Source organism: Globicephala melas, chromosome X (genome assembly GCF_963455315.2).
Source record: "Globicephala melas chromosome X, mGloMel1.2, whole genome shotgun sequence".
NCBI classification, from domain to species: domain Eukaryota; kingdom Metazoa; phylum Chordata; class Mammalia; order Artiodactyla; family Delphinidae; genus Globicephala; species Globicephala melas.
This window is the reverse complement of record NC_083335.1, coordinates 11,438,877-11,465,582: the sequence shown is the minus strand read 5'-3', so window position 1 is coordinate 11,465,582 and position 26,706 is coordinate 11,438,877. Positions and strand designations below refer to the sequence as shown.

Here is a 26,706-nt window from a genome sequence, read left to right as displayed (position 1 = left end):
AATGAGGTATCACCTCACACCATTTAGAATGGGCATCATCAGAAAATCTACCAACAACAAATGCTGGAGAGGGTGTGGAGAAAAGGAAACCCCCGGGCTTCCCTGGTGGCACAGTGGCTGAGAGTCCGCCTGCCAATGAAGGGGACACGGGTTCATGCCCCGGTCCAGGAAGATCCCACATGGCACAGAGCGGCTGGGCCCGTGAGCCATGGCCACTGAGCCTTAGCGTCCGGAGCCTGTGCTCCGCAACGGGAGAGGCCACAACAGTGAGAGGCCCGCATACCGCAAAAAAATAAAAATAAAAAAAAATAAATGGACCCATGCAATTCAAACTCATGTTGCTCAAGGGTCAACTATACAATAAAATGTAACAAATGTGATACAGCCATACCACAGAATATTACCCAACCATAAAAAGGAACAAAGTACAGGCATACCTCATTTTATTGCACTTCACTTTACTACACTTTGCAGATAGTGGATTTTTAACAAATTGAAGGTTTGTGGCAACCCTGCATGGAGCAAGTCTATCAGCACCATTTTTCCAACAGCACTTGCTCATTTTGTATCTCTCTGTCACTTTTGGTAATTCTCGTCATATTTCAAACTTCTTCATTATATTATATTTGTTACCATGATCTGTAATCTTTGATGTTACTCTTGCAAAGAAATGACTCACTGAAGGCTCAGATGATGGTTAACATTTTTTAGCAAATCAAGGTATGTACATTGTTTTTTTTAAGACAATACTATTGCACACTTCATAGACTACTGTATAGCGTAAACATAATTTTTACATGCACTGGGAAACCAAAAAGTTCATGTGACTTGCTTTATTGTGACATTTGCTTTATTGCGGTGGTCTGGAAGCACACCTCTGAGGTATGCCTGTACTGATACATGCTACAGCATGGATGAACCTTGAAACATTATGATAAGTGAAATGAGCCAGTCAAAAAGCTCACATAGGGCTTCCCTGGTGGCGCAGTGGTTGAGAGTCCACCTGCCAATGCAGGGGACACGGGTTCATGCCCCGGTCCAGGGGGATGCCGCATGCCGTGGAGCGGCTGGGCCCGTGAGCCGTGGCCGCTGGGCCCGCGCATCCGGAGCCTGTGCTCCGCAACGGGAGAGGCCACAACAGTGAAAGGCCTGCATAACGCAAAAAAAAAAAAAAATGCTCACATATTGTATGGTTCCATTTCTATAAGATATCCAGAATAGGCAAATCTACAGAGATAAAAGTACATTAGTAGTTTCTTAGGGCTGGAAGACAGGGAGGTAATAGCTAAAGGGCACAGGGTTTCTTTTTGAGGTCATGAAAATGTTCTAAAATTGACTGTGGTGATGATGGTTGCACATATCCGTGAATATACCAAAAGCCTATTCACTCTGAATAGGTGAATTTTATGAATTCTATGAAGTTAAAGAAACATCAAAAAAGATGTTTTTTTAATTCAAAAAGAGTCATGTACCAAAATGTTCATTGCAGCTCTATTTACAATAGCCTGGAGATGGGAACAACCTAAGTGCCCATCATCGGATAAATGGATAAAGAAGATGTGGCACATATATACAATGGAATATTACTCAGCCATAAAAAGAAATGAAATTGAGCTATTTGTAATGAGGTGGATGGACCTAGAGTCTGTCATACAGAGTGAAGTGAGTCAGAAAGAGAAAGACAAATACCGTATGCTAACACATATATATAGAATTTAAGAAAAAAAATGTCATGAAGAACCTAGGGGTAAGACAGGAATAAAGACACAGACCTACTAGAGAACGGGCTTGAGGATATGGGGAGGGGGAAGGGTGAGCTGTGACAAAGCGAGAGAGAGGCATGGACATATATACACTACCAAACATAAGGTAGATAGCTAGTGGGAAGCAGCCACATAGCACAGGGAGATCAGCTCAGTGCTTTGTGACCGCCTGGAGGGGTGGGATAGGGAGGGTGGGAGGGAGGGAGACGCAAGAGGGAAGAGATATGGGAACATATGTATATGTATAACTGATTCACTTTGTTGTAAAGCAGAAACTAACACACCATTGTAAAGCAATTATACCCCAATAAAGATGTTTAAAAAAAGATGTTTTTTAAAATATATTAAATGCTATGACAGAGCAAGTATACAGAACTACATACACATACACAGTTTAATGGTCAGGGAAGGCCTTTATGAAAAAATAATGCAATCTGAAGAATGAGTAGAAGCTAGCCGTCTAACAAAGTATATGGCATGGGTGAAAACTTGGGAATGAAAGAAAAGTCTGGTACTAGAACTTGTTCAGTATGTCTGGAATACAGAATAAAGGTAGCAAAGATAAGGCTGTAGAGGTAAAACGGGGTCAAGTCATATGGACCTTGCATCAAAGAGAAGCCATTCAAGGGTTTTAATATAGAGGTAACAGGATGAGATTTGCAGCTGCTCATTTCTACATCAGAGATGAATGCATAATTCCATTCATCAAAGTGTTATGGCACTCTTATAGATAAAATTAAAATGTATGATGACAATAAAGAGCAAAGTTGTTTTAAAGAATTTTAATAGCAAGTAAGTGAATGAGTGAGTAAATATAAGTACTTAAAGGTTACTGTCAACATGAAAATATGTTTCTGACAATATCATACAGCATAGTGGTTACAAGTATAAACCCTGGAATCAAACAAACCCTGATTTAAATCTCAGATCTGCCACTTATTAGGTATATAATCTTGGGTAAATACTTAGCTACTCTGAACCTGAGTTCTCTCCTATATAAAATGACAAAGATATTATCCACTCTATAGGGTTGCTGAGAGTTAAAGGATATACTCTAGTGTGTGGTACATAATAAGCATTCAATAAATGCTATTACTATATTACTATACCCTCTATCTCCTCTTAGCCAACCTTCTTGAAAGAGTATTTTATACTTGTCTACTCATCCTCACTTCCTATGTGTTTATCTGTCTCTTCCTATTAGAATTAAAATGTCATGAAGGCCAGGACTTATTTGTTCACCAACCTAGAACAGTACCTAGCACAGAAGACACAAACATTTTTGTAATGAATGAATGAATGATTAAACACACTCTTCAATGCACAGCAATCTGACTTTTACAAACACCAATCCAGCAAACCTCCTCTAGAAAATATTAAATCCAGCAGACACTTTGCAGTCCTTATACTGGATCTCTCTATTCCATTTGGCATTAAATAACTGCTCATCCCTTCTTGAAGCTCATTACTCCCTTGGCTTCTGTGACACTACTCGCTTGTAAGTTTCCTCGTATCTTCTGAACTGTTATCTTTTTTCTTCTTTTTTTTTTTTTGGCCGCACCACATAGCTTGTGGGATTTTAGTTCCCCAACAGTGGACTGAACCCGCACCCTCAGCAGTGAAAGCGCAGAGTCCTAACCACTAGACCGCCAGGGAATTCCCTGAAGTGTTACCTTTTGGTGTCTCTCCTGGGTTCCTCGTCTGCCAAGCCCTTAAAAGTTGGTATTTCCCCAGAGTTCTTTCCTTGGTCCCACTTCTCTCTATACCAGTGACTGTCAAGTGGAAGGGTGAGCATGTCAGAAATAGAAAGGGGGTCTTTTGCCAAACTCTACTCCCCAGGGTATGAGAATCACTGCTTCTGTGAATCACTGTTAATGAATGGAAGGAGTTTTATAATACTCCAGTGTGCTAGGAAAGCAAAAAAGCTGTGAACTCCTCTACCTGCTCTCCTTGGCCTCCCCCTCCAGTTATGTAACACCTGTACACTACTGCTTCCCCAGGTTCTTATCTACACCCCTGAACTCTCCCCCAAGTTAAGACTAAGATATCCAAATACATTCACTGGGTGTTCCTCAAAATATCCAAAACTGTGATGTCTCCCACAAAACCTGCTCCTCTTCCTGTAATGCCTCTGTCAATGAATGTCACTACATGGTCACCAAGGCCAAAAACTGGGAAGTTATCTTTTTTTTTTTTTGGGAAGTTATCTTTGACATCTTCTTTCTCCCACACCTCTCCACATCAAGTCAACAAAATCCTGTTGACTTTATCAACTAAATTATTCTCAACCTATCCCCACTATTCATGCTCAAGTTCAGGCTCTCATCATCTCTTGCTCAGACTACTATAAGAGCCTTCTAATCAGTTTCCCTATCTCTAGGTCAGTGGTTCTCAAAGTGTGGTCCCAGACTAGGAGCATCAGTACTGCCTGGGAACTGGTTAGAAATGCAAATTCCCAGGTTCTTCTCCAAACTTACTGAATCAGAATCTGGTGATGGGGCCCAGCCACCTGCATTTTAACAAGCCTTCCAGGGGGTTCAGATGCATGTTAAAGTTTTAAGAACCACTGTTCCAGGCTTATCCCCTTAGATTAATGGTTTTCAACCTTGGGCGAACATTGCAATCACCTGAGGAGTTTTCAAAATACTGATAACCTGGCTCCCACCCCAGGCGTTCTGAGGTCATTGGTTTAAGGTGGGTGCAGAGCTGTGAATGTTCCCCAGGTGATTGCAGTGTGCATCTAAGATTGAGAACAACTGTCTCCACAAAGCCAGCATGATCTATTTAAAACGTAGATCTGACCTGATTAAAATCTTTCAATAGCTCCTCATCAAGTAAAAGAATAAGTCCAAGCATCTCAGCATAGCATTCAATATCCTTTATAACCTAACTAACCCTCATCCACCAACATGAGGAAGGCACCACAGTGTGAAGAATGTTGGATTGAAGCCAATGGTCTAAGTTGAAATCCCAGCTCTCCCACTTACTAGCTGTGAAACCTTGGGCAGGTTAGTTAATCTCTTAGCACTTCAGTATGCTGTACTGGTGAGGATTAAATGAATGAATACATGTAAGTCGCATTAGGACAGTCCCCGATACACAGTAAAGCACTCAACAGATGTGAGTTACTATTATTTTAGACGCTCCATCTACAGGAAACCTATCCCAAACTTCCAAATTGGACTAAAATTTCCTCCCATAGACCCCTGAGTTTATCACTTGACAAGATGTGTTGATTATCTGTTTGTATACATGTGGTACACTGTAATTTCTCTGTACGTACTAAAATGGTGCCTGATAGATAATAGTTGTTAACTAAACTGAGAAACCATATGACAATATCATATTTTAGCTCCAAATTTGTTTTTTGTAGAAGTATTATCATGAATGATTATATAATATATAATACATGTATGATATTCAGCTTCCTACAAACATAACATAGCAGAAACTTTCAAAGCCAAACCGTGAACAATAGTACAATGCTGAATGGAAACCAAGTACCAGATTTTCTATTATAGCATCTCTGCCTTGTCTGAAATGGGCAAATGTGGGATAATGTTAAGTCCTTTCTATCAGTAATTCTACATGGTGCTATTGATAAAAGTATCCTGCAGTCTTAAGCATTCAAACTGGAATAATAATATTAAGGACCACTGTGCATCAGCAGATTGCCAAGGAGACAGCTTTCCTACCTAGGAATTACTCTGAGAGGCTACTAAAAATAGACATAATGATTCTTCCACCTTCAGAATGAAATGCAGCAACTAAGAATAAAGACTGCAAGAAGGTCTGAGACATCAAAGAAAATTAAAAATACAATCCAAGTTCACAGTGTGCGTACCTTTAAAATACCATCCAAAGTGCCTTTGTAGAGGTCCACATGTCCCACAATTGCCCTCTGGTTCATCATGCGAGTTCGAACCACATCAACTGGATTGGAAGCCAGAGCCCCAGCCAAGCCGCATGTAAAGCTGGAACTAAAGATAAAAACTTTAAGAAGACAGACTGCCCCACTTCCACCTCTGCCCGCTTAAACTGAAATTAGTCCAAATATAAATGTACAATGAGTCAGACTCATCAGATAAAACCTGGCACTTGCCCTTTCATTACAATCTAAAAAGAAAGGAAATATTTACTAATCTTTACATTATTCAAAAGTTGTCCCCTTCACTTTTCAATCCAAAATTCAGATAGCCTTTTTTTTTTAAGGGGACAGTTTATATAAGTCTAGCAAGTTCCCTAAGCAGGAAGTATTATGCATCATCTATTAGTTATGTACATTTTTCAAACCACAGCATCATACGCCAAATGCATTTGAGTAGTAAAATATCATAAAAGTTGCAAGATGAAGAAAACGTAGAATGAAATTAGCAACAGTCTTCAGCCCAAAACTGTGGTTTTGTTTCACAGGCCCTATAAAATTTCACCCTTTTATTCTGTTTCTCATTGAGAAAATTTGCTTTCTGATCCAAAATTAACCAAAGCAAATAATAGATGAGTTTATTAGATACAGAGGCTGTGTATGAACAAATGCAAATCCTACAGACCTCTGATAGGCTACTGTATTAGACACTGCCCCCAAGTACCAAAGTGCCCATAGCATCTGGAATCTCTGTACCTGTATCAGAAGGCTTGAAGTTCTGGTGATGAGGGAGAAAAAGGTATTTAGACCATATGTAGCCATTATCAATTCTACCTGAGGACTTCAGTGAAAGATGCTTTTTGTGCTTAAAGTACTAAATATATGGAATGAGTACAACCTATCATACTTACACAAAGTGAGTTAAGATTGTGTCTCCCACCACCCCTGATAATATTAAGTGCTTCTTCGTAATGTCATAGACTGGTAGCTCTACTCCCACAACGATGGCAGCCCGCTGAGCAGTTGGGACAACACCCTACAAAACATAAGTGACATGAGACACCAAGGAAATACACTGGTAGTGACATAAGTCTAAAAGTGAACAAAGTAAGTCAGGAATTAAAAACTAACAGAAAAAATCCAAGTCTGAAGTATAGGGGTTATTACTCCTTCAAATCAATAGCTAATACTGGAACATTTATAAATTTCCAATTCACTTACTGTACTAAAAAATAAAACCATTGATATGACACCCAAAGCACAAGCAACGAAAGAAAAAATAGATAAATGGGACTTTATCACAATTAAACATTTTTGTGATTCAAAGGATACCATCAAGAAAGTGAAAAGACAACCCACACAACGGGAGAAAATATTTGCAAATCATATATCTGGACTAGTATATATCATATATTATACATGGACTAGTATCCAAAATAAAGAACTCTTACAACACAATAATAAAAAGACAAACAACCCAATTAAAAAATGGGCAAAAGATCTAAATAGACATTTCCCCAAAGAAGATAAACACTTATACACTGCTGGTGGGAATACAATATATGGCAGCCACTGTGATAAACACTTTGGCAATTCCTCAAAAGTTAAACATAGAATTACTACATGACCCAGCAATTTCACATCTAGATACATACCCAAGAAAATTATAAACATATATTTATCCAAAAACTTGTACATGAATGTTCATAACAGCATTATTCATAATAGCCAAAAAGTACAAACCACCCAAATGCTTATTAATTGATGAAGGGATAAACAAAATGTGGTATATACATACAATGGAATTATTATTCAGCCATAAAAAGAAATGAAGTACTGATAAATGCTAAAACATAGATGAAACTTAAAAACAGTGCGTTAAACTAAAGAAGCCAGTCATAAATGCCACATATTGTATAATTCCATTTACAAGAAATGCCAGAATTGGTAAATCTATAGAGACAGAAACTAGATTAGTGGTTGTCTAGGTTTGGGAAGTTGGAGGTCATGGGAAGTGACCATTAATGGATATGGGGTTTCTTTTTGTGGTGATAAAAATGTTCTAAACTTAGACAGTGGTGATGGTTGCACAAGTCTGTGGATATCCAAAAAACATTAAATTGTACACTTTAAGATGGCAAATTTTTATGGTATATGAATTATCTCAATAAAGATGTTATTAAAAATAAAACCAGGAAGCAAAAGTCAGTAGGGAGAAAAGAGCTTTCAAGTTTATTTCACAGAATTTAGGATGTGCAGAAAGGACACACTAGGATGACAGCAAACGTATGATGCAGCCAGGGAGAAGGCCAAGGCAAAGGAGTACCTCCTTATGAGTCCTCCTGTGATAACACTACCAGCTTTTCACTCACTAGTACAGTATTCCTATCACAGCTCACGTTACAACATAGGGCTGCCAGAGCATTAAAAGTCCTGTTTTTGAAGAATATGAATGATACGAGAAAATGCCTACAACGCTGAAGAAGGTAAGACATAAAATTACTTATAGTATTATTCTAACTTTAGGGGAAAAGGTATACAAACACATGCCAAATTTTTGTAAAAATTTTCACAAGGAATGTTTTACTTTTACAATTGTGTTTAAATTTAAATATCATTTAAAAAACTGAAAATAATATACGATGAGGAACAACTGCTTTCTGTGATACCTGTTATAATTAAAGAGTTCAATCATCTCTAAATTCCCAAACTCCATTTATAAAGTGGAAGTGAGGTAGCTGTGCTGTCATCAGGAGATGTTTGATTCTGCTGATCAGGCTGGCTGGCCCAGCAGTACCTTCCTCTCTGATCCTTCCACCTGCTCAACTCTGTTAGAAGATGGCCTCAGAAGACTAATTTGGTGAACCGTAAGGCCCCACGGGCTGAATTCAGGTCACAGACATGTTTTGTGTGGCCTACACAGTGTTTCTTAAAAGACTGAATTAGCTGTCAACATAAAACAAAAACAAAACCACAGGAATGGTTATTTCACACAGGAATGCAAATTTCCAGCTTCTCTTGAAAGCCCAGAAAATTTGGCCACACTGGATTCACGTGGTGTACGACCGCAATGAACAGGGCAAGTGCTCTCCAGTTCACTACTCTACTATCTGTCCAACTCTGACTTAAGTGCCAGTTACTCTTTATTACTGTACTCCTGTTGTTATTTCTTACAATGGAGTTTGGAAGAAAGTGAAGTGTTTCCAGTGAAAGTGAAATGTTTCCAGTACCCATGTTACAATCAAAGCAGGAAAACAAAATACAGACATGTGTTTGAAGAAAAATGTAAACATATTTCCTTGTTGAAATGAAAAAAAGATTCCCATATTTTAATATGTAAATAATACATGTCTGTGTCAAAAGAATACATAACACAATATACTTCACTTCTCCTTACATGCCTGGATGAAGTAAGTAGCCTGGATCATAAAAGTAGCTATGTTCAGTTCCTCAAAAAATTAAACAGAGAATTACCATACAATCCAGCAATCCTACTTTTGGGTACATACACAAAAGAATTGACATCAGTCTTGAAGAGGTATCTGCACATCCATGTTCACAGCAGCATTATTCACAAGAGCCAAGATACAGAAACAAACTAAATGTCCATTAATGTATGAATGGATTAACAAAATGTAGTATACGCATATAATGGAATGTTATTCAGCCTTAAAAAGGAAATTCTGACACATGTGACAACATGAATGAACCTTGAGGACATTATGCTAAGTAAGGACATTATGCTAAGAAATAAGCCAGTAATAAAAAGACAAACTGTATGATTCCACTTATATGAGGTACCCAGAACCATCAAATTCATAGAGAGATAATAAAAGGTTGGTGGCCAGGGGCTAGGGGAAGAGGAAATACGGAGTTGTTGTTTAATGGGTACAGAGTTCCAGTTTTGCAGGATGAAAAGAATTCTGGAGACTGGTTGTACAAAAATGTGATATTTTATATGTATTTTAACACAATTAAAAGATTATTTTAATTAAAAACAAAGTAGCTATGTTCCCCTGACAAAATCTCCAATTCTACTTATTGTTCTGTCTTTGCCTTTTCCTTAGCCTTAGTTTGTGAAAAAAGTTCTAGTTAGTTCCATTTTCTGGCTTTAAATTAGACTAATCAAGAAAGTGTACCTTGGGACTTCCCTGGCAGTCCAGTGGTTAAGACATCACACTTCCACTGCAGGGGTGCGGGTTCGATCCCTGGTCAGGGAACTAAGATCCCGCATGCCGTGCAGTGTGGAGAAAGAAAGAAAGAAAGAAAGGAAAGAAAGGAAAGAAAGGAAAGAAAGGAAGGAAGGAAGGAAGGAAGGAAGGAAGGAAGGAAGGAAAGAAAGAAAGAAAGAAAGAAAGAAAGAAAGAAAGAAAGAAAGAAAGAAAGAAGGAAAGGGAAGGGAAGGGAAGGGAAGGGAAGGCAAGGGAAGGGAAGGGAAGGGAAGGGAAGGGAAGGAAAGGAAAGGAAGAAAGGAAGGAAAGAAAGAAAGAAAGAAAAAGGAAGGAAGGAAGGAAGGAAGGGGAAAAGAAAGTGTACCTCTAAGTGCTTTTTATCAAAAAGCAAACATCAAGGATCATTAACGGATGCTAAGATCATTTGGTGAAAGGTCATTAAGTAATAGGATATATGCACGTTGTTCGAATATTACCCTACAAATTACTTGCTAATTTGCAAAGGGGGAAAAAAACGTATCTTTTACTATGATAAGACCTGGTAGGCATCATCTTAACAAGTAAACGAACTTGGCATCACCAATTTTGGGACAAACTATCATTTTGTGTCTCTTGCTGTGATGCATATGAAATAGTGTCATCTATGAAGTTTAACATGCATCTAATCAAGCCAACAGATCTAACTTCTAGCTTACAGGAAATACAGGGGAAATGCAAGGAAACATTTTATATAAGAAAACTGACCTGACCTCATCAATAAAGGAAATTTGAATATGGACTAGGTATTAGATATTAGGGACTTATTAATTTTCTTAGGTGTGACAATGGTATTGTTATTATGTAGGAGAATGTCCTTATTCTTAGGAGATGCATAATGAAGTACTTAGGGGAGTAACACGATGTCTGCAACTTCCTTTCAAATAGTTTAGGAAAAAAAGGAAAAAGAGAGACTCATTAGATATTTAAACAAAAAAAGAGAGTGTGCACGTGTGTGTGTGTGTGTGTGTGTGTATGGGTATGTGTGTGCATGTGTGTATATACATAAGTAGATAAAGCAAATAGGGCCAAACTTTGAGTCATTTAATCCAGCTATGTAGGTGTTCATTGTTCTGTTCTTCCAACTTGTCTGTATGTTTGAAAATTTTTATAGTAAGTAGTTAGGGAAAATTATAAAGAAATAATAAAAGTAAAGCTCTCTCTTTTAAGAGTCTATTAATGGATTTCCCATTCTACTCTCTACTACTAGTAGTCTTATTTAATATTACAATCCTAAGTGATTAAAACTGGATAAAAAATTACAGGAACAAAAATATTTTAAAAAGTATAGATAGAAGAGTGGAAGATAATACGACAAAATGTTAACAGTGATATCTCTAGCTAGTGGGACTACTGGATATTTTTATCTTTTATATACTTTCTCAACATTTTATAGTATATCTTTTACCTTTTATAATGTTAAAAAAGTTGTTTTAGGCAATAAATTTTGATCATAAGCACTACAGAGACTACCATAAACATACATTGTTGTGTTAATACAAAACTGGCAAAAATATAGATTGAAAAGTTAAACTCACTGTGAATTTGAACAAACCAAAATGGCTATCTCAAACAATATAACTTCTCTCACAAATACAATCCCCAAACATTAAGCAGAAATAAAGACAACTGATAAGTTTTGGTCCTTTCATAGCTGATAAGGAGCTTCTTACCTTATTTTTTAGGTTACCAAGAATCTTACATAGTATAAGGTGACAATTCACAATTTTATGGCTTTATATAAAAGGTAATTTTTGCAAATTCTAGCAACTGTGTAAAGAATAATACCAAGAAAAGAGTACTCACCCTCCACAGACCCCTGGTACCTTCTTGTTGGTATATATCAATGAAGCTGCCAATCATGCTGCCTTGGAACAAGCTTCCTTGAGCCTGCATTCGAATCTAAAATCAGAAGAGGTGAACATTTTATTTTGACAGAGAACCAAATTGAGATGTTTCACTCATTTAAAATGAAGAAAACAGTATTTGGGAATTAAAAATCAGCTTACTATTATGATGAAATTAATGACTTAAGCTACATATAGAAAGAATGTAATTTGTGTCAAAGTATATTTTATAAAGACAATTTTTATCAGCCTCACATTCCTCATACTAAGTCCATCATTTCTGGAGTTGGAAAAAAATTTGGGGAAAAGAAAGAATGAGTACTCTGTAGGGATAGAAAATAACCCATTTAAACTATGATTAGTTTAGTGAAAAACTATAAACAACCTATATGTCCAAAAATAACAACAAAGGATTAGCTGCATAAACTATGATACATCCATTTAAGGGAATACTATGCAGCCATAAAATTTTATTGTAGAATAATATTTGTGGATATTGGAAAATGTCAACAATTAATTGCTAAATAGAAAAAGCAGGTTGCAAAGCAGTATGTATGGTATATCATTTTTATCAAAAACATGTAGACTTAAAAATAACCATATGTTCAACAAAGAGACTGACTAAACATACACACCCAAATGTTGACAGTGGCTTACGTCTAAGTGATGAAGCTCCAAGTGGGCATTTTTCTCTTTTGTGTTTTTTCCTGCCTTCCACTTTTTACTACATTGAACATGCATTGCTTATTGAAGTATAAAAAGCAGGAAAAAAGTTTAAAAATATAATTTAATGCTTACAAGACCTTAAATTGAGTTTTACTTGTAAAAAGCATGACACTGTATTCTGCAAAGTAGCCTTTGAGAGGCACAAGAAAGGAGATACAGCATTAAAAGGCCATGTAAAAGATTTGGTACAATTTCCACCGAATGCACATATAGATCATAGTAGTCAGTCACTAAGTACTAGTGGCCCAAATGTAGGCCTGATTTTCATGAAGCACAACTCTAGGTTTTAATAAATGCTCTTGGTAAATCATGTTACAGCAGCATGTTTTTATGCGGAAAGTCAACTGCTACTACTAAGAGTTTTGAAATAAAACCTAAACCAAATTAAAATGGAATAGAAACTATCACAAAGACAAATTGAAACCACAAATATCCTATGGTAAGTAGAAGACTTCTTTATGCAGGTGATTCCTGACCAGGGCTGGGATGAGGGTGAGGCAAGTGTGGCACTTTCCTCAGGCACAAAATGTAGTGGGGGGGGGTTGTAAAAAACCTCAGTAATCCAGATAAATAATATCTTAATGTGATATTTTTAAAAATCAAAATTAATGCACAAAAACCCATGATGAACCAAGTATCAAAACTGTAATTAAAGACAGGATCCAACAGGGCGGGATTAGAGTGAGTGAGACGGATTGTACAAAATATTGCTATTTTGTTCATCATGAATTTTTCACATTCATTTTAATTTTTGAAAAATATTGCATAAAAATGTTATTTCTCTTGATTATTGAATTTTTTGGCACACCCTTACATTTTGCACCCAAGGGGAGTATCTCCCTTGTCCTAGTCTTGGCCCTGTTCCTGAGCAGTCTTGAAGGATAAATTCATGAGGAAAGGGGGAAAAGGCATTGCAGGCAAAAAGAGAACTACATGCACAAAGGCAAGGAAGCGGCACGTAGTTCAGAGAAAGATCTATTCAAGGATAAATGAAAGAATTAAACAGCCCAACTGTGATTATAACTCCTATATAGGATTGTGACTACCCCCGACCCTCCACGTCCCAGCACCACTCACCACTCAGCCCTACCTAAGGATATGAAAGGAAAAGGGAGATTGTAGCATTGATCAATGGTTGTAATTGTACCAGACAGGTCAGAGCAACAGGAAATTGAAGTGAATCACTTATATGATTAAGTTTAGGACCCTGATGGATAACAAAGGAAGTTTTAGGGAATTAAATATTATTGTTCTTGAAAAGCACATTCTAACCAGTGTAATTATATTGCACATATTTTAGAGTTTTAGGATATAGTCAATTATCTTCAAAATACTTGTTCTGTAAATCTAAAGTGATATAAAAATTCTGTAGCTAAAGTATTCTCAATTTAACCCAGAAATATCATTTCATATCATTTCTTCATCAACCACCACTGGTTTCTTTCACGTGTGTTGTTTTTCAAGTCACTCTCTCGGTTCTCAAAACTCTGAATCACAATAGATCTCCCCTCCACCAACCTAGCCACTTGTGGTTTCAAATAAATAAAACATATGTTCTCTTACTCTTTTTTCTCACATTCCCCCTAAAATGATTTTTAAAAACTTGGGATCCTCTTACACATTTTAATCATATATTTAGTGCTTTTAATTATCATAAGTGTAAATGAGTTAATAAGTAAAAAATGTTAACGATTTTATCTCAAAAATAAGATGCGGATTGCTATTATTAGATTAAGTTAGATTATTAGATTAAATAAGATATAGATTGATATCATTGATATTATTAAATAAATGTTTTATTCTGAATTTTGATAAAATCTGAAAGAAATTCAATTACATTGTAAAAAAACTCAGCACCACTAACCTATACTGTTCTGGTTCTGAATTCAGAATATCTCTAATAGGCCAAAATATATCATTTTAAAGCCAAATCTCATTCTTAATAGAAATATGGATAAGACAGGAAAAGATAGCGACATTATAGATTTACAGTATTTCAATTAGTTATTAAAGGAGGCTTCTCTAAAAACTGTATTTCACTTTATCTCTTTGTCTGATACTCCAGGTTACACCACAGGTCAATATACCATACTGTGTTTTGGAATGGGTGGGGGAATGTGCCTTTCTTTTGTAAAGTGGGGCAAGGGCTGTTCTAAACACAAGCTCATTTTCAGATCAGTTTTTGAGAAGGGTACAAAGAAAGTAAGGGATCTGGAAATTGATTCCCTTAAAATTGCATAGCCCCCCCCCAAAAAAATTGCATAGCCCCCTTGGAAAGAACCTATAGAGGTTTGCATACTCTAGTTTGAAGACCAATGGATTAATGCACATCATAATAAATTGACTACTATTTATTAAGCATCAACTACCTACCAAGTACAATGATAACAGTTTACATATATTATCTTTAATCCTTAACAACCCTATGCAATACATACTGAATTATCTTCATTTTACAAATGAAGAAACTGAGGCTTAAAGCAGTTAAGTGATTTGCCCAAGGTTTTACAGCTGGCAAGTGACGGAGTGGGGATCTGAGCCCAAATCTGACTCAAAGCTCATGCTCTTTTCGCGTCACACTGCATACATCCAACGCTGCCAGACTTCTCTTACCTTTAGCACATCGGTGGGATTGGCTATAGTGGAAGATATCACTCCTGACACTACCCCACATATCATATTAATTAAAAGAGTTTCATCTGTAAAAATGAACAAAAAAAAGAAAGGTCTGCTTGTAAGAGGTACCAGTTTCTGAGAACAGAGCGCTGAGCTATCAGAGAAAGGGAACCATGTCAGAGAACTGACTACAGAAATGAACCACAAAGCTTATGAAAATAAAGAAACTCAAATATTTCTAGGTTCCAAATCAGTACTGAAACATATAAAATTAAAATAGATATTTCTAAAACACACTGGAATATATCCTATTATTCTGTATAACTGCCAATATTCCATATAAATTCAGAATGTGCTATTTCTCCTTCAATCATTTCAAACATCTAAAGAAAAAAATTTTTAAGTCTTTTTCTGGAGAATCATCAACTCTAAAGACTCAGGAACCGAATGTTAAAGGATAAAATCTTATGTCTAATAGGAAAAAAAAAACCTAAATATTAATTTTAATTGGCCATATTATCTACTAGCCTCTATTTATTGACAGAAGATTTCTGTAGTTAAATGTGGAAAAACTAGTCATTTGGAACTAAATCCTCTCAGCTAGAAAAAAGAACAAAGAAACCACAGAGCGTATTGTTCTAAAATTCAATCTTCACCACGCCTCCTCACCAGAGCGAGCCTACAAGTTAAAACCTAGGTAAACCGGGCTTCCCTGGTGGTGCAGTGGTTGGGAGTCCGCCTGCCGATGCAGGGGACACGGGTTCGTGCCCCGGTCTGGGAAGATCCCACATGCCATGGAGCGGCTGGGCCCGTGAGCCATGGCCGCTGAGCCTGCGCGTCCGGAGCCTGTGCTCCACAACGGGAGAGGCCACGACAGTGAGAGGCCCGTGTACCGCAAAAAGGCTCCAGAAAAAGTTGACTTAGACAATAAAGCAATTCAAAGGACATTACGAACCGAAAAGCTCTCCAGCTGTCCCCAACTATGCAACAGCCTCAGGCCTGTAGTAAAATAACCATTTTAGTATAGTATTGAGCTGAAAAAGCTACAGCAGCAAATAGAGAGACATATGGTAATGCTGAATGTGGGTTAAGGTGGCCATATTTTGTATATATATAAAACTACTCTACCTGACCAAAGCTTATCAAAACCCACAGCTAGAGGATTCCTTATAGTTGAAGTCCTCTTGTAGATGAGGACAGCATTAATTTTCTCAACAAGTTTGCTCCATGTTCTCTCTGTGATGACCAGAAGCCTTTTTTTGTTCGTTTGATAGGAAAAGGGACAAACTTGAAGAGCAGGTCCCTCTAACCTATACATCACCTCTGCAAGGATTAATCCCAAATCAGTACAAGCTTATTTTGTCCTTGCAATGACTGCTACCCATTCTCAGGCACCCTGTGATGAACACTTCTCATTAAGCATGATTTCAACAATCCCTTTGAGTGTTACCTTAAAAGAGAATAAGGAGTCTTATACTGACCTTCTAAACGTTCTACAAATAATCTCTTCAAGCTCTGGTAAATGCCAATTTTAATGGTGCCATATGATGCCTGTCTTAGTAAAGCAGGAGCGATTCTGCCAGAAAGAAGGAAAGAAAAAGAAAGTCAGTTATACTTAACATGCACTCACAGATTATACATATCTAGACAGCCTACTCACTTCCATCACCCCCTCATTCCATAAAAACAGCAAAATACGCATTTTTTTCAAGCATCCATGGATTCATCAAGAGAGCACATCTAGGTCATGAAACAAACCTCAAAAATTTAAAATAATTGAAATCATATAGAATATGTTCTCTGACCATAATGGAATTAAGCTGGAAATCAATAAGGAAAATCCACAAACACTTGGAAATTAAATGATACTTCTAAACAATCCATGGGTGACATGGGTGTATTTTTTAAATAAATAGAATTGAATGAAGATGAAAATTCAACCTATTAAAATATGTGGGATGCAACCAAAGCAGTGCTGAGAGAGAAATTTATAGCACAAAATGCTTACATTAGAAAAGAGGGAAAGTCTCAAAATAATCAATAATTTAAGTTCCTACCCTCAAGAAACTAGAAAAAAGAAGAGCAAAATGAACCCAAAGCAAGCAGAAGGAAGTAAATAATAAAGAGCATAAATTAATAAACTTGAAAACAGGAAAATAAAGAAAAATCAATGAAACAAAGTTATTTTGAAAAAAAATCAATAAAACTAATAAAACTCTAGCAAGGGTCCCAGTAGTAAAAAGAGAAATGTCACCAACAGGAATAAAACGAGGAATAGCACTACAATTCTGCAGTCATTAAAAGAATAATAAAGGAATACTATAAACAACCTTATGCTCATAAATTCAACAACTTAGAAGAAATGGACTAATTCCTTGTAAACTACAAACTACCAAAACTCGATCAAGATGAAATAGATAATCTGAATAATCTCATAATCATTAAAATTTTTTAATTTATAATTTAAAAGTTCCCAAAAAGGAACTCTCCAGGCCCACCCAGATCATTTCACTGGGGAGTTCTACCAAATATTTAATAAATGAATGCCAATCTTACACAATCTCTTCCAGAAAACAGAAGAGGGAACACTTCCCAACTCATTTTATGAAGCTAGTATTACCCTGCTAACAAAACCAAAAAAACAGTACAGAAAAGGAAAACTAACTACAAGCCAATATCTCTCATGAACTTAGATGCAAAACTCCTTAACAAAATATCAGCATATTGAATCCAGTAATGTAGAAAAAGTATACACCGTTACCCACTTCATAGATTTTTTTTTTAAATCAACCTTACTTCCTAGCAGATGCAGATATATCTTCAATCCTATCAAGGAGGTACCAGAGCCAAGATTTCACCCTATTTAAGTTCTGCTTATAAACTGGAGACATTCTCACTCATACCTCCTTTGAGATTCTTCCAAACTGCAGAAGTATACTTTAGCTGTTATAAATAGAAAGACAGCAGCAGCTCAAACAGTTAAGATTTTAAAATGATGACAAAACATGCATATTTCTGACTTTATTGCTTGCTATCTGAAAAAAATAATCTTGTGATCATCTGTGCTGATAAAAGAACAAGGTGAAACAGATGATCCATGATTCACTTGCTTAAGGATGTAATATTTGATTTTTTCCCCCAAGTAAACTATCTTTGAAATTAAGGCTAACGTAAGTTAATAATAAAACTGATATCCATTCTCTGAGCAATAAACTGGTACCCTAGATGCAGGAGTGGACTAGTAAATTGGCAGCAGATAAACAACACACTGGACAATAAACCACTGACATATGAATAACCAAAAGATGACCCCCCCCAAAAAATGATGGATCTCCCGCTCTTTCATTCTGCATTTTCTATTTAAACTGCCAGAATAGTATTTCTTTAAAGAGGAAAAATTTTTTTTACAAGTCAGTATTTGGCAACTCAGGAAGATTATCACAGAAATATATACTGCGAATTGGTGCCGCTATTCACAGTGGCTATGGATGACTCTCAGGAAAACAGGAAAAAGCCAATGCTGCAATGAGATATCCACTTTAAAATGTATCGCTTATAGCCAAATGAACACAAGATCCAAAGCTCAAGATTTACAAGCAGGTGAAATATAAACTGGCACATCAATATTGAATTATAAGTTGAAATGGTGAATATAAAGGGCACAAACTATCAGACAGCTGAAATACATGGCTTCTCAAAAAAGTATTTCTATTCGTGACGTAAGGAAAGAGTCCAGTCTCACCCTGAATACAGAGCCAATACACCTTCTTCCTTATAGATTCGGAACAAGGCATGAAACATTCCTCGGTATTTTATCTCTTTGAAGCGGACATCAATACTTTGGCCTTGAACTTGAAGTCGCGTTTTGGTCAAGTCCACAGGGAAAGTTCCTGTGAAGGAACACACTCATTTATAAGTTTTTCCAAAGAATCACAGTTAAGTTTTGGATGAATTTAAGCCAATGGTAATTTTTAAAACATAAGACAAAGTTCTTTTTCTAACACCTAGGTCTCTACTTAAATATCACTATCAGAGGACAAGAGTTGTATGTGATAAAGTGAAATGTACTATATCTAGGCAGCAGGATTTGACCCACAGTATAACTGAAACTGTGATATAATAAAGTGCTTTAGGATAGTCCTAATACACTATAAATGCAAAATACGTAAATGTTTTAATTTCATCTGTTAACATACAATCTGGCATTTATCTGTCTCTTCCTTCTGCCCCCCTCCCACCTCAAGTCTCCCTACTTCTCCCTCATAAAATCTCCCCAAATCTTCACCAAGAAGATAGGAAAGCATGGGATTGCTGCTCCACATACTCTTAAATACTATTACAAAGTTTTGTGGGTTTTTTCTTTTATCTGTCTATGAGAAATAGTTTTCTAGTATTATGAAAGATAATGGCAAAGTCCTATTTGGCCTACTCATCTGGGTTCCTTAGGTAATTCAGGACTAACACCAGCACAGTGCTGAGTGGGAAATTTTCTTTAACCAAACTTCTTTCTCTTATTATATCAACACAGAGAAGTGGTCATTACATTGGCAAAATATATTTCAAGGACTATTTCAAGGTCTAAAACTAACAAGATATTTATGCAGCTCTGGTCACTGATGACCTTGATATCATAACACCAGACAATATGCCAAGAAAGTCAATAAAAACTAGTGGATTGGGGTCACTTATGAACAGTTTAGGAAAGAAAATTTGGAAGATGAAAAAACACAATCTAAAAGTATTTCAAAATTAAAATCAAATAGAAAAGAATCTGGTTTGATCTTGGTCAATCTTCTAAAATGGGAAAGAGGTTTGAAAAAAGGAAATCTGAATACTTACTAAGAAATTTATAAACAACTGAGCACACAGAAAGGCCACTTGTATAAGAATATAACAGAAACCCCTATCTTATCTCACTCCCTCTATATTTTCATGTATGTTTCCTAAGCATAGCAAATTAACAAATAATTAAACTATCAAAACAGCTTCCTAAAATTGACTTTTCTTAACTTCACTTGCCATACCGTCTGTAGTACTTTTTTTTCTTTAAGGTGTATATCTTTTTTTTTAACATCTTTATTGGAGTATAATTGCTTTACAATGGTGTGTTAGTTTCTGCTGTATAACAAAGTGAATCAGCTATACGTATACATATATCCCCATATCTCCCCCTTCTTGCATCTCCCTCCCACCCTCCCTATCCCACCCTTCTAGGTGGTCACAAAGCACAGAGCTGATCTCCCTGTGCTCTGAGGCTGCTTCCCACTAGCTATCTATTTGACATTTGGTAGTGTATATATGTCCATGCCACTCTCTCACTTCATCCCAGCTTACACTTCCCCCTCCCCGTGTCCTCAAGTCCATTCTCTACATCTGCGTCTTTATTCCTGTCCTGCCCCTAGGTTCATCAGAACCATTTTTTTTTTAGATTCCATATATAAAGAAAATATTACTTGATAGCTTTGAGACAACAGTTTTTAAAACAAATAGGGCAGGACTTCCCTGATGGTCCAGTGGTTGAGACTCTGCGCTCCCAATGCAGGGGGCCCAGGTTCAACCCCTGGTCAGGGAACTAGATCCTGCATGCTGCAACTAAAAGATCCTGCATGCCACAACTAAAGATCCCACATGCCGCACAAAGATCCAGCACGCGGCAACGAAGGTCCTGCGTGCTCCAACGAAGGCCCGGTGCAGCCAAATAAATAAATAAATATATTTTTTTAAAGTACATTACTTTCTTATGATAATTTTTTTTTTAAATAGGGCAAGCGGGCTTCCCTGGTGGCGCAGTGGTTGAGAGTCCGCCTGCCGATGCAGGGGACACGGGTTCGTGCCCCGGTCCGGGAAGGTCCCACATGCCGCGGAGCGGCTGGGCCCGTGAGCCATGGCCGCTGAGCCTGCGCGTCCGCAGCCTGTGCTCCGCAACGGGAGAGGCCACAACAGTGAGAGGCCCACGTACCGCAAAAAAAAACAAAAAACAAATAACGCTACCATATCTATACCCTAAGGAGCAGGTTTCTCAGTTTTCACTTTCTTACCAAACTCAGCAACAATAGAGGCAAGGCCGCCATATACGAAGGGTTTCCAATTCAGACCAGACATCTCATGGCTTACAGTGGCACTTTTCTGGTGCTAAAAGTAAACACAAATCAGAACAAGGCACAAGAGTGAGGAGCATCTGTTAGTGTATGATCACGTAATTTATATCAACAAAATTTGCAAATAAAACAAATGTAGAGAAAAAACCCTACCAGGTGGAATGACAAAAAATGAAGGCTCCTGTTTTATGTGATGATCATGAATGTGTTCTTTACTGCCATTCTGTAGAGGTAAGTGTTCGATTCACTCAAATATCAACCTGTGCCCTTCACGTTCTCTAGTTTCTTTAATGTTATTCGCATCCCCACCCAAAGAAGAGGTTTCATTCCATCCAGCACACCCAACTTAGACATCCAACTAGACAATTACAAGTGAAGGAGCTTGGACTTTAAATTATATAGGCTGAGGCATCTCATAAAAGCAGTTCATGGTATTCAGTTAGCTTGATTCAGGTGCAAGGCAGACTGACACCACTACCCTCTCATAGTCTTAGTCCTCTCATCTCTCCACTAAATTTTAGGGTTTTATTTCATCTAGCTACTTTCCAGCTACACACAACCTCCCCCCACTAGGCCCAGGGTAAGTTAAGCACATTTTCACCTTCCTTCTGGTTCCCAGAGGAATGATGGCAATATGGATGATGCCTCTCCTCTCTCTGACATTTAACATACATCCATCTAATGAATCTCCTTTTCCCTGGCCTTTTAAAGCACATACATACAAGTATTGTTTTTCTTTGATGTTTGGGTTCTTTAACAATGTATACTACTCCCCATCCCCCTCACCTCCTTCCCCATCCCGCCCCCATTAGACCTGTCACCCTCAATATTTTCAGCCTTTTTTTCCGGCCACTCCCAGCTATTTCCCTCTTGGATTTTATTTTTTCCAGTTCTGCCTTCTAAATCAGTGGTTTTCAAATTTCAATGTGCACCAGAATCATCTAGAAGGCAGATTAAAACATTGACTGCTGGGCCTTACCCTCAGAGTTTTTGATTGGTGGTCTGGGAAATTTGCAAATTTGCAAATAATGCTGATGCTTCCACGCTTTAAGAACTACTACTCTAGGCATTGCCTACTAAATCCTGGTCCAGCTGGAAGCAATCTATTTTCTGAGGATGGATTCTCAGATTTCTTTTAAATATTCCTTTTTCAGATCTTCATGGTATGCATACTATTGAATTTCAAAAGCAACTTCAAGTGGTTTACAGTCAGGAATGAAGACTCTAAAGTCAGACTTGCCTAGGTTTAAATCCTGACACCACCACTTATTAGTTCTGTGACCTTGGGCAAGTTATTTAACCACTGTGTGCCTGAGTTTTCTGAACTGTAAAATGGGAATTATAATAAATACTATATTATAGGGTTGTTGTGAAAATTAAATAATATATGTAAAACACTTAGAAAAGTACCCGGCACCTAGTTCAACTATTAGCTATTATCATTATTACATTTTTGAATAGTTAAGTACTCAAATATACATTTTAACAGATAATACTTACTGCCCACCTCCCCTACTGCCCAATCTGGGGTTAGCACCATTGAATCACAGTCTCTTTTTATGGGAGACAAGGTTTTGTTTCGTTTCCACATAAGGAATTCTCTGTAACTAAGCACAAAAGAACAATTTTCCAGAGAGGATAGCTAACATGCAGACAAATGTTTTAGAGGCCAGAAAAATAATTATGGAAACTTCCTTTCAAACATAGTATGATCAGCCAGTCCATCTGACAGAGTCTGCAGTAGACAACTCTTTTGGAGGAAAACTGTTGAAAATAATTCTAAAAAGCAAAGTAGCAATAAGCAATTCAATTATCAGCTGCAGCTTGAGATAAGTCTTGAGTACTAAATACTACCTTATCAACATTTTCAGCTATGCCCATATTTTAAGATTACAACTGATAGTAAAACATGACACAAATGATGAGAGGGTAGGCATGGAAAAGCAAGGACCATGGCATATCCCTTCTCTAAGTTGGGGCAAGGTGGAATGCCCTTTCCATTCACCAATTTAGAGATTGCCCAAAACAATCAAACATTTCAAATGGCTGCTATACTTGTCTCCAACACTTTCTCTTTATAACTTCCTTCAACTCTTTTCATCGCAGAAGAAGCCTGACTTGACTACCTGCTACCCAGCCTTTTAATAAAGAAGATGTGCTCAGGGTTCAGGGAGCAATAATAAAGCAATTAAAGGCAGGGGGCAAAGCCACAGCAGGGACCAGAAAGACCAGTCACAATCTCAGGTCCGTTAGCCCAGTGGTTCTTTAATGAAAATGTTCACGATTCTGGCTTGAACTAAAGAAAATAAGGGCACCTAGTGCCTTTTATTTCAGCTAAATGTATTTAATGTAAAGGACTATTACAAGATCATGTTCTTCCTACTCCTGGAGCATTTTTTAAAAATCACCTTTCTTGTATGAAATGTATTAGTAGTTGGTAGCTGATATTGTTTAGTGTTCTTATTTGGCAAAATAAGACTGGCTACCCTACTTTGTGCTCATTTTTGTCATTCTCTATATTACACTTCAATTACTACAGCTGAAAATTTCAGTCATTTTTGTAGGGGCCATATCACACTACTGAATCACTCAAATGTCAGCTAAAACCTTTTACATAAGGCTGTATATATGCATGCATGTTATGTCATAGCTATTCCACAGCTGTATAATGCTCTTTTGAGCCTTCATGTATCCCTTATATATCTTAAATCTCAGGCATACAAATAATGACTAGGATGAGGTTTATCTTCTGGTTGCCCCATGTCATTTTCTCTCTTAACTAGGTAAGATCCCTGAAGGCCGACACCATGTCTCACAGTACTTTTTATAACCCCTACAATAGCTGGTACAGAACTGGGTACACGTCCATTATTGATAAATACTTGGTTGGTTCCAGTGTGATGTCCTTTATGCATGTATACAGCCTGTATGTAAAAGGTTACAGGGAAAATTTGAAAGTTAACTTACTGGACCTGACCAATGCTACACACTGTACACAACACTTTGCTGGTCCTCAGAGATTCTCTCCCTACTAATTCTCTCCCCTGGCTTTTGTTGCAGAGAATTACTTGTGTAAAATACCCCAAGCACTCTAAAAATGATTTTGACTTGTGGGGGCTATCCCCAGATATGGGTAAAAGAAAAGAGTCATATCTGAGTTGAAGTAGAAATATAGTACCTTAAATATTTTTATCGTGTTAAGAAGCCAATGAAAAATGCCTTCAAAATGCAGACATGTATTCTGAAGTCTGACTAAGGGAAATCTTATAGCCTAAAGAGTGAGAAGAATATCTAGAACACAAATTACATAACCCTGTTACACTACTCCAAAGATCTGGTCAGAAAAATGCAGGTGCCTTTCTTGCTTTCTCCTTTAAGGAAGAGTAGGCGTTAGAGATTCTCAGATTCAGGAGGTAATAATGGAGAGTCAAGCAAATGTTTATTGAAGGCATACTAAATGCCCAAATGTGCTATGGGTATAAACATGATGTTTAAAACAAACACACACACACACACACACACACACACACACACACACAACATATGTTCTAACACCATGACAATATTTATGTTTCCTGGATAATTAAGGAGATGGGTGTGGGGATAAAAGTTGTATGAAATACAGTTCTTGCCTTTCAAGAGCTTATAAACTGGTGGAAGAAATCAGAGTAGTTCATTAAAGAAAAAAATAAGTGCCAAACTATGTAGCACAAACTATAAGAGCAGGAGAAGCACGGAAAATGAGACAATCCGCATGGGCTTGAATAATTTGAAAAGGCTTATGGAGATGAGAGAACTTAAAGTGGGCCTTGACAGAGGGCAGGTAGAATCTCAACAGGTATAGGTAAGGAGAGGGTGCGGGGAGGAGAACAGGATGGATAGATACAAATGTGGGGAAAAACACAGCATGTGGAGGCAAGCATCAGTATGGTTTGACCCAGAAGGAAGAGTGCAATCTAACTGGAACAGAGAATTATTTTATCTGACTGAAACAGTATCAGACAAAAAGTATGATAAGGAACAGGTTAAGTTGAAAGTCCTGAAACCAAAGTGTGTGTGGCAGGGTGGGAGGGATACTGTAAATTTTTGAATAGGGAAGTGACTTGAGGAAATCTACCACATTTAGTTAGCCTACTAGGGCTGCAGCCAACCAGTGGATTACAAACAGGAGAGGCAGGGAAACTAGCTTAGGATGGTGTGAAGTAAAGCAGACAAGATGTTTGTTGGCAGTGAGGTTAGAGATAAACTTCTAAAATAGAGACACAAAGGAACTTGATGATGTAAGGAATGAAGGGGAGGGAAGAGTTCATGATGACTTGAAGCATCCCCAGCCTGAAAAAAACAAGGAAACACTGACAGAACACTACAAATGTCCCTGCTGTTACCTTGTCTGAGAAACTAATTCATGTTAATAATGGCTGTCATCCTAATTAGTTAGCTGAACTGCATTTTAATAGATGCCTTCAATGCCTTGACCTCAAGGAGTGGCAGGGGGTAGAAACTGAAGGGGAGCATCTTTCAACAGCATCCGTCACACTAATACAATGGAGGTGTTTGCTTACTCCGCTTACAATCACGGCCGCCGTTGCAAACTTCACCCTTAGAAAAATTAGGATTATTCCGGGAAAGATACCCATTCACCCTCTGGGTAGCAGGATCTTGCCAGTTCCTCAGCTGTCAGAGCGAGTTCGTGGAGAGAAGGGAGGCGCCTGAAGGAGGCGGCCTCCCTGGGGGGTCGAGGAAGCAGGGTTCAATCGAAGAAGTAAAACCACCGATGCCAGAAGAGTGAAAGACAGGGAAGGGACTCAGCTGAGGGGAGAGAGAGACCAAAGGACCGTTAAGCCCCTCCCAGGCCGGGAACCAGGCCAGCCCGGCCCCGCGCGGCCTGGCGCGGCCCAGCCCCGCTCCCCAGCCTTGAAGCCCAGGAGCTCCCCCTCACCTGCTCGGGCTCATCGGACGACTGGGAAGACGAGGCTCCCACAGTCGGAAGCGCCACTGCAACGCCAACCCGGAAGTATTGGTACCAACGGAAGTAACCAAGTCGTCGCCTCGGCAACGGTGGTACAGCCATTCCAACTCCGCCCCCTCCGAGCCTAAAAGAGAAGGCGCGAAATAGGAGGCGGAAATGACAAGGGTCTTAACGGAGGAGTCGGGCAGGCTGCAGGCGCAAAGGCCCAGACGGGGCAACCCGACTCTTAGGGAGGTGCAGGGAGAGGAGGCTAAGACATGAGAAATTTGGCAGCTTCTGCAGCTAACGTGGGTGCAGAGATGTCGCCCCGTCACCGCATCACCACCCACTTCGCGCGTACAAGGACTAGGGAAAGGAGGGGCGGGGTACGAGGGGCGGAGCCAGCAGAGCGGGGCGCCTGCGGGCAGAGTACCAAAAAGGAGGGAATATGAGGGGGCGGGGCAAATGCTTAAAACAAAAGTGGGAAAATGAGGGAAAGGGAGTGAGCGGTATTTACAGAGGTGCCTGAGCTGTGGGGGGAGTGGGGCGGGGGTGAGGAGTGGGACAGGGTGGGGGCAGAAATAAAGATCAAATAAGCAAATAACCTCAGCACCAGGTCTGAGGTCGCCAGGTGC

The 26,706-nt window shown here is 38.2% G+C and overlaps 1 protein-coding gene across 5 annotated transcripts in view; it reads right to left on the bottom strand.

Moving 5' to 3' along the window:
- Window positions 1-26,194, bottom strand: part of SLC25A14 (solute carrier family 25 member 14) — a 34,630-nt gene extending 8,436 nt beyond the window's left edge. The window contains exons 1-9 of one of the 5 annotated variants that reach the window (XM_060292252.1): window positions 26,063-26,143; window positions 25,686-25,932; window positions 21,064-21,157; window positions 18,768-18,915; window positions 16,507-16,601; window positions 15,023-15,108; window positions 11,643-11,738; window positions 6,540-6,664; window positions 5,608-5,743 (exon numbers count right to left, since the gene is read on the bottom strand). In XM_060292252.1, the coding sequence (XP_060148235.1) occupies window positions 5,608-5,743; window positions 6,540-6,664; window positions 11,643-11,738; window positions 15,023-15,108; window positions 16,507-16,601; window positions 18,768-18,915; window positions 21,064-21,157; window positions 25,686-25,760 (855 nt within the window). In that variant the 5' untranslated portion in view covers window positions 25,761-25,932; window positions 26,063-26,143. Of the gene's footprint in view, window positions 1-5,607; window positions 5,744-6,539; window positions 6,665-11,642; window positions 11,739-15,022; window positions 15,109-16,506; window positions 16,602-18,767; window positions 18,916-21,063; window positions 21,158-22,623; window positions 22,725-25,685; window positions 25,933-26,062 lie in introns of those variants that run through there. The other 4 variants (XM_060292253.1, XM_060292255.1, XM_030846514.2 and 1 more) reach the window with 4 other exon arrangements.
- Between the last annotated feature and the right edge of the window lie 512 nt (window positions 26,195-26,706).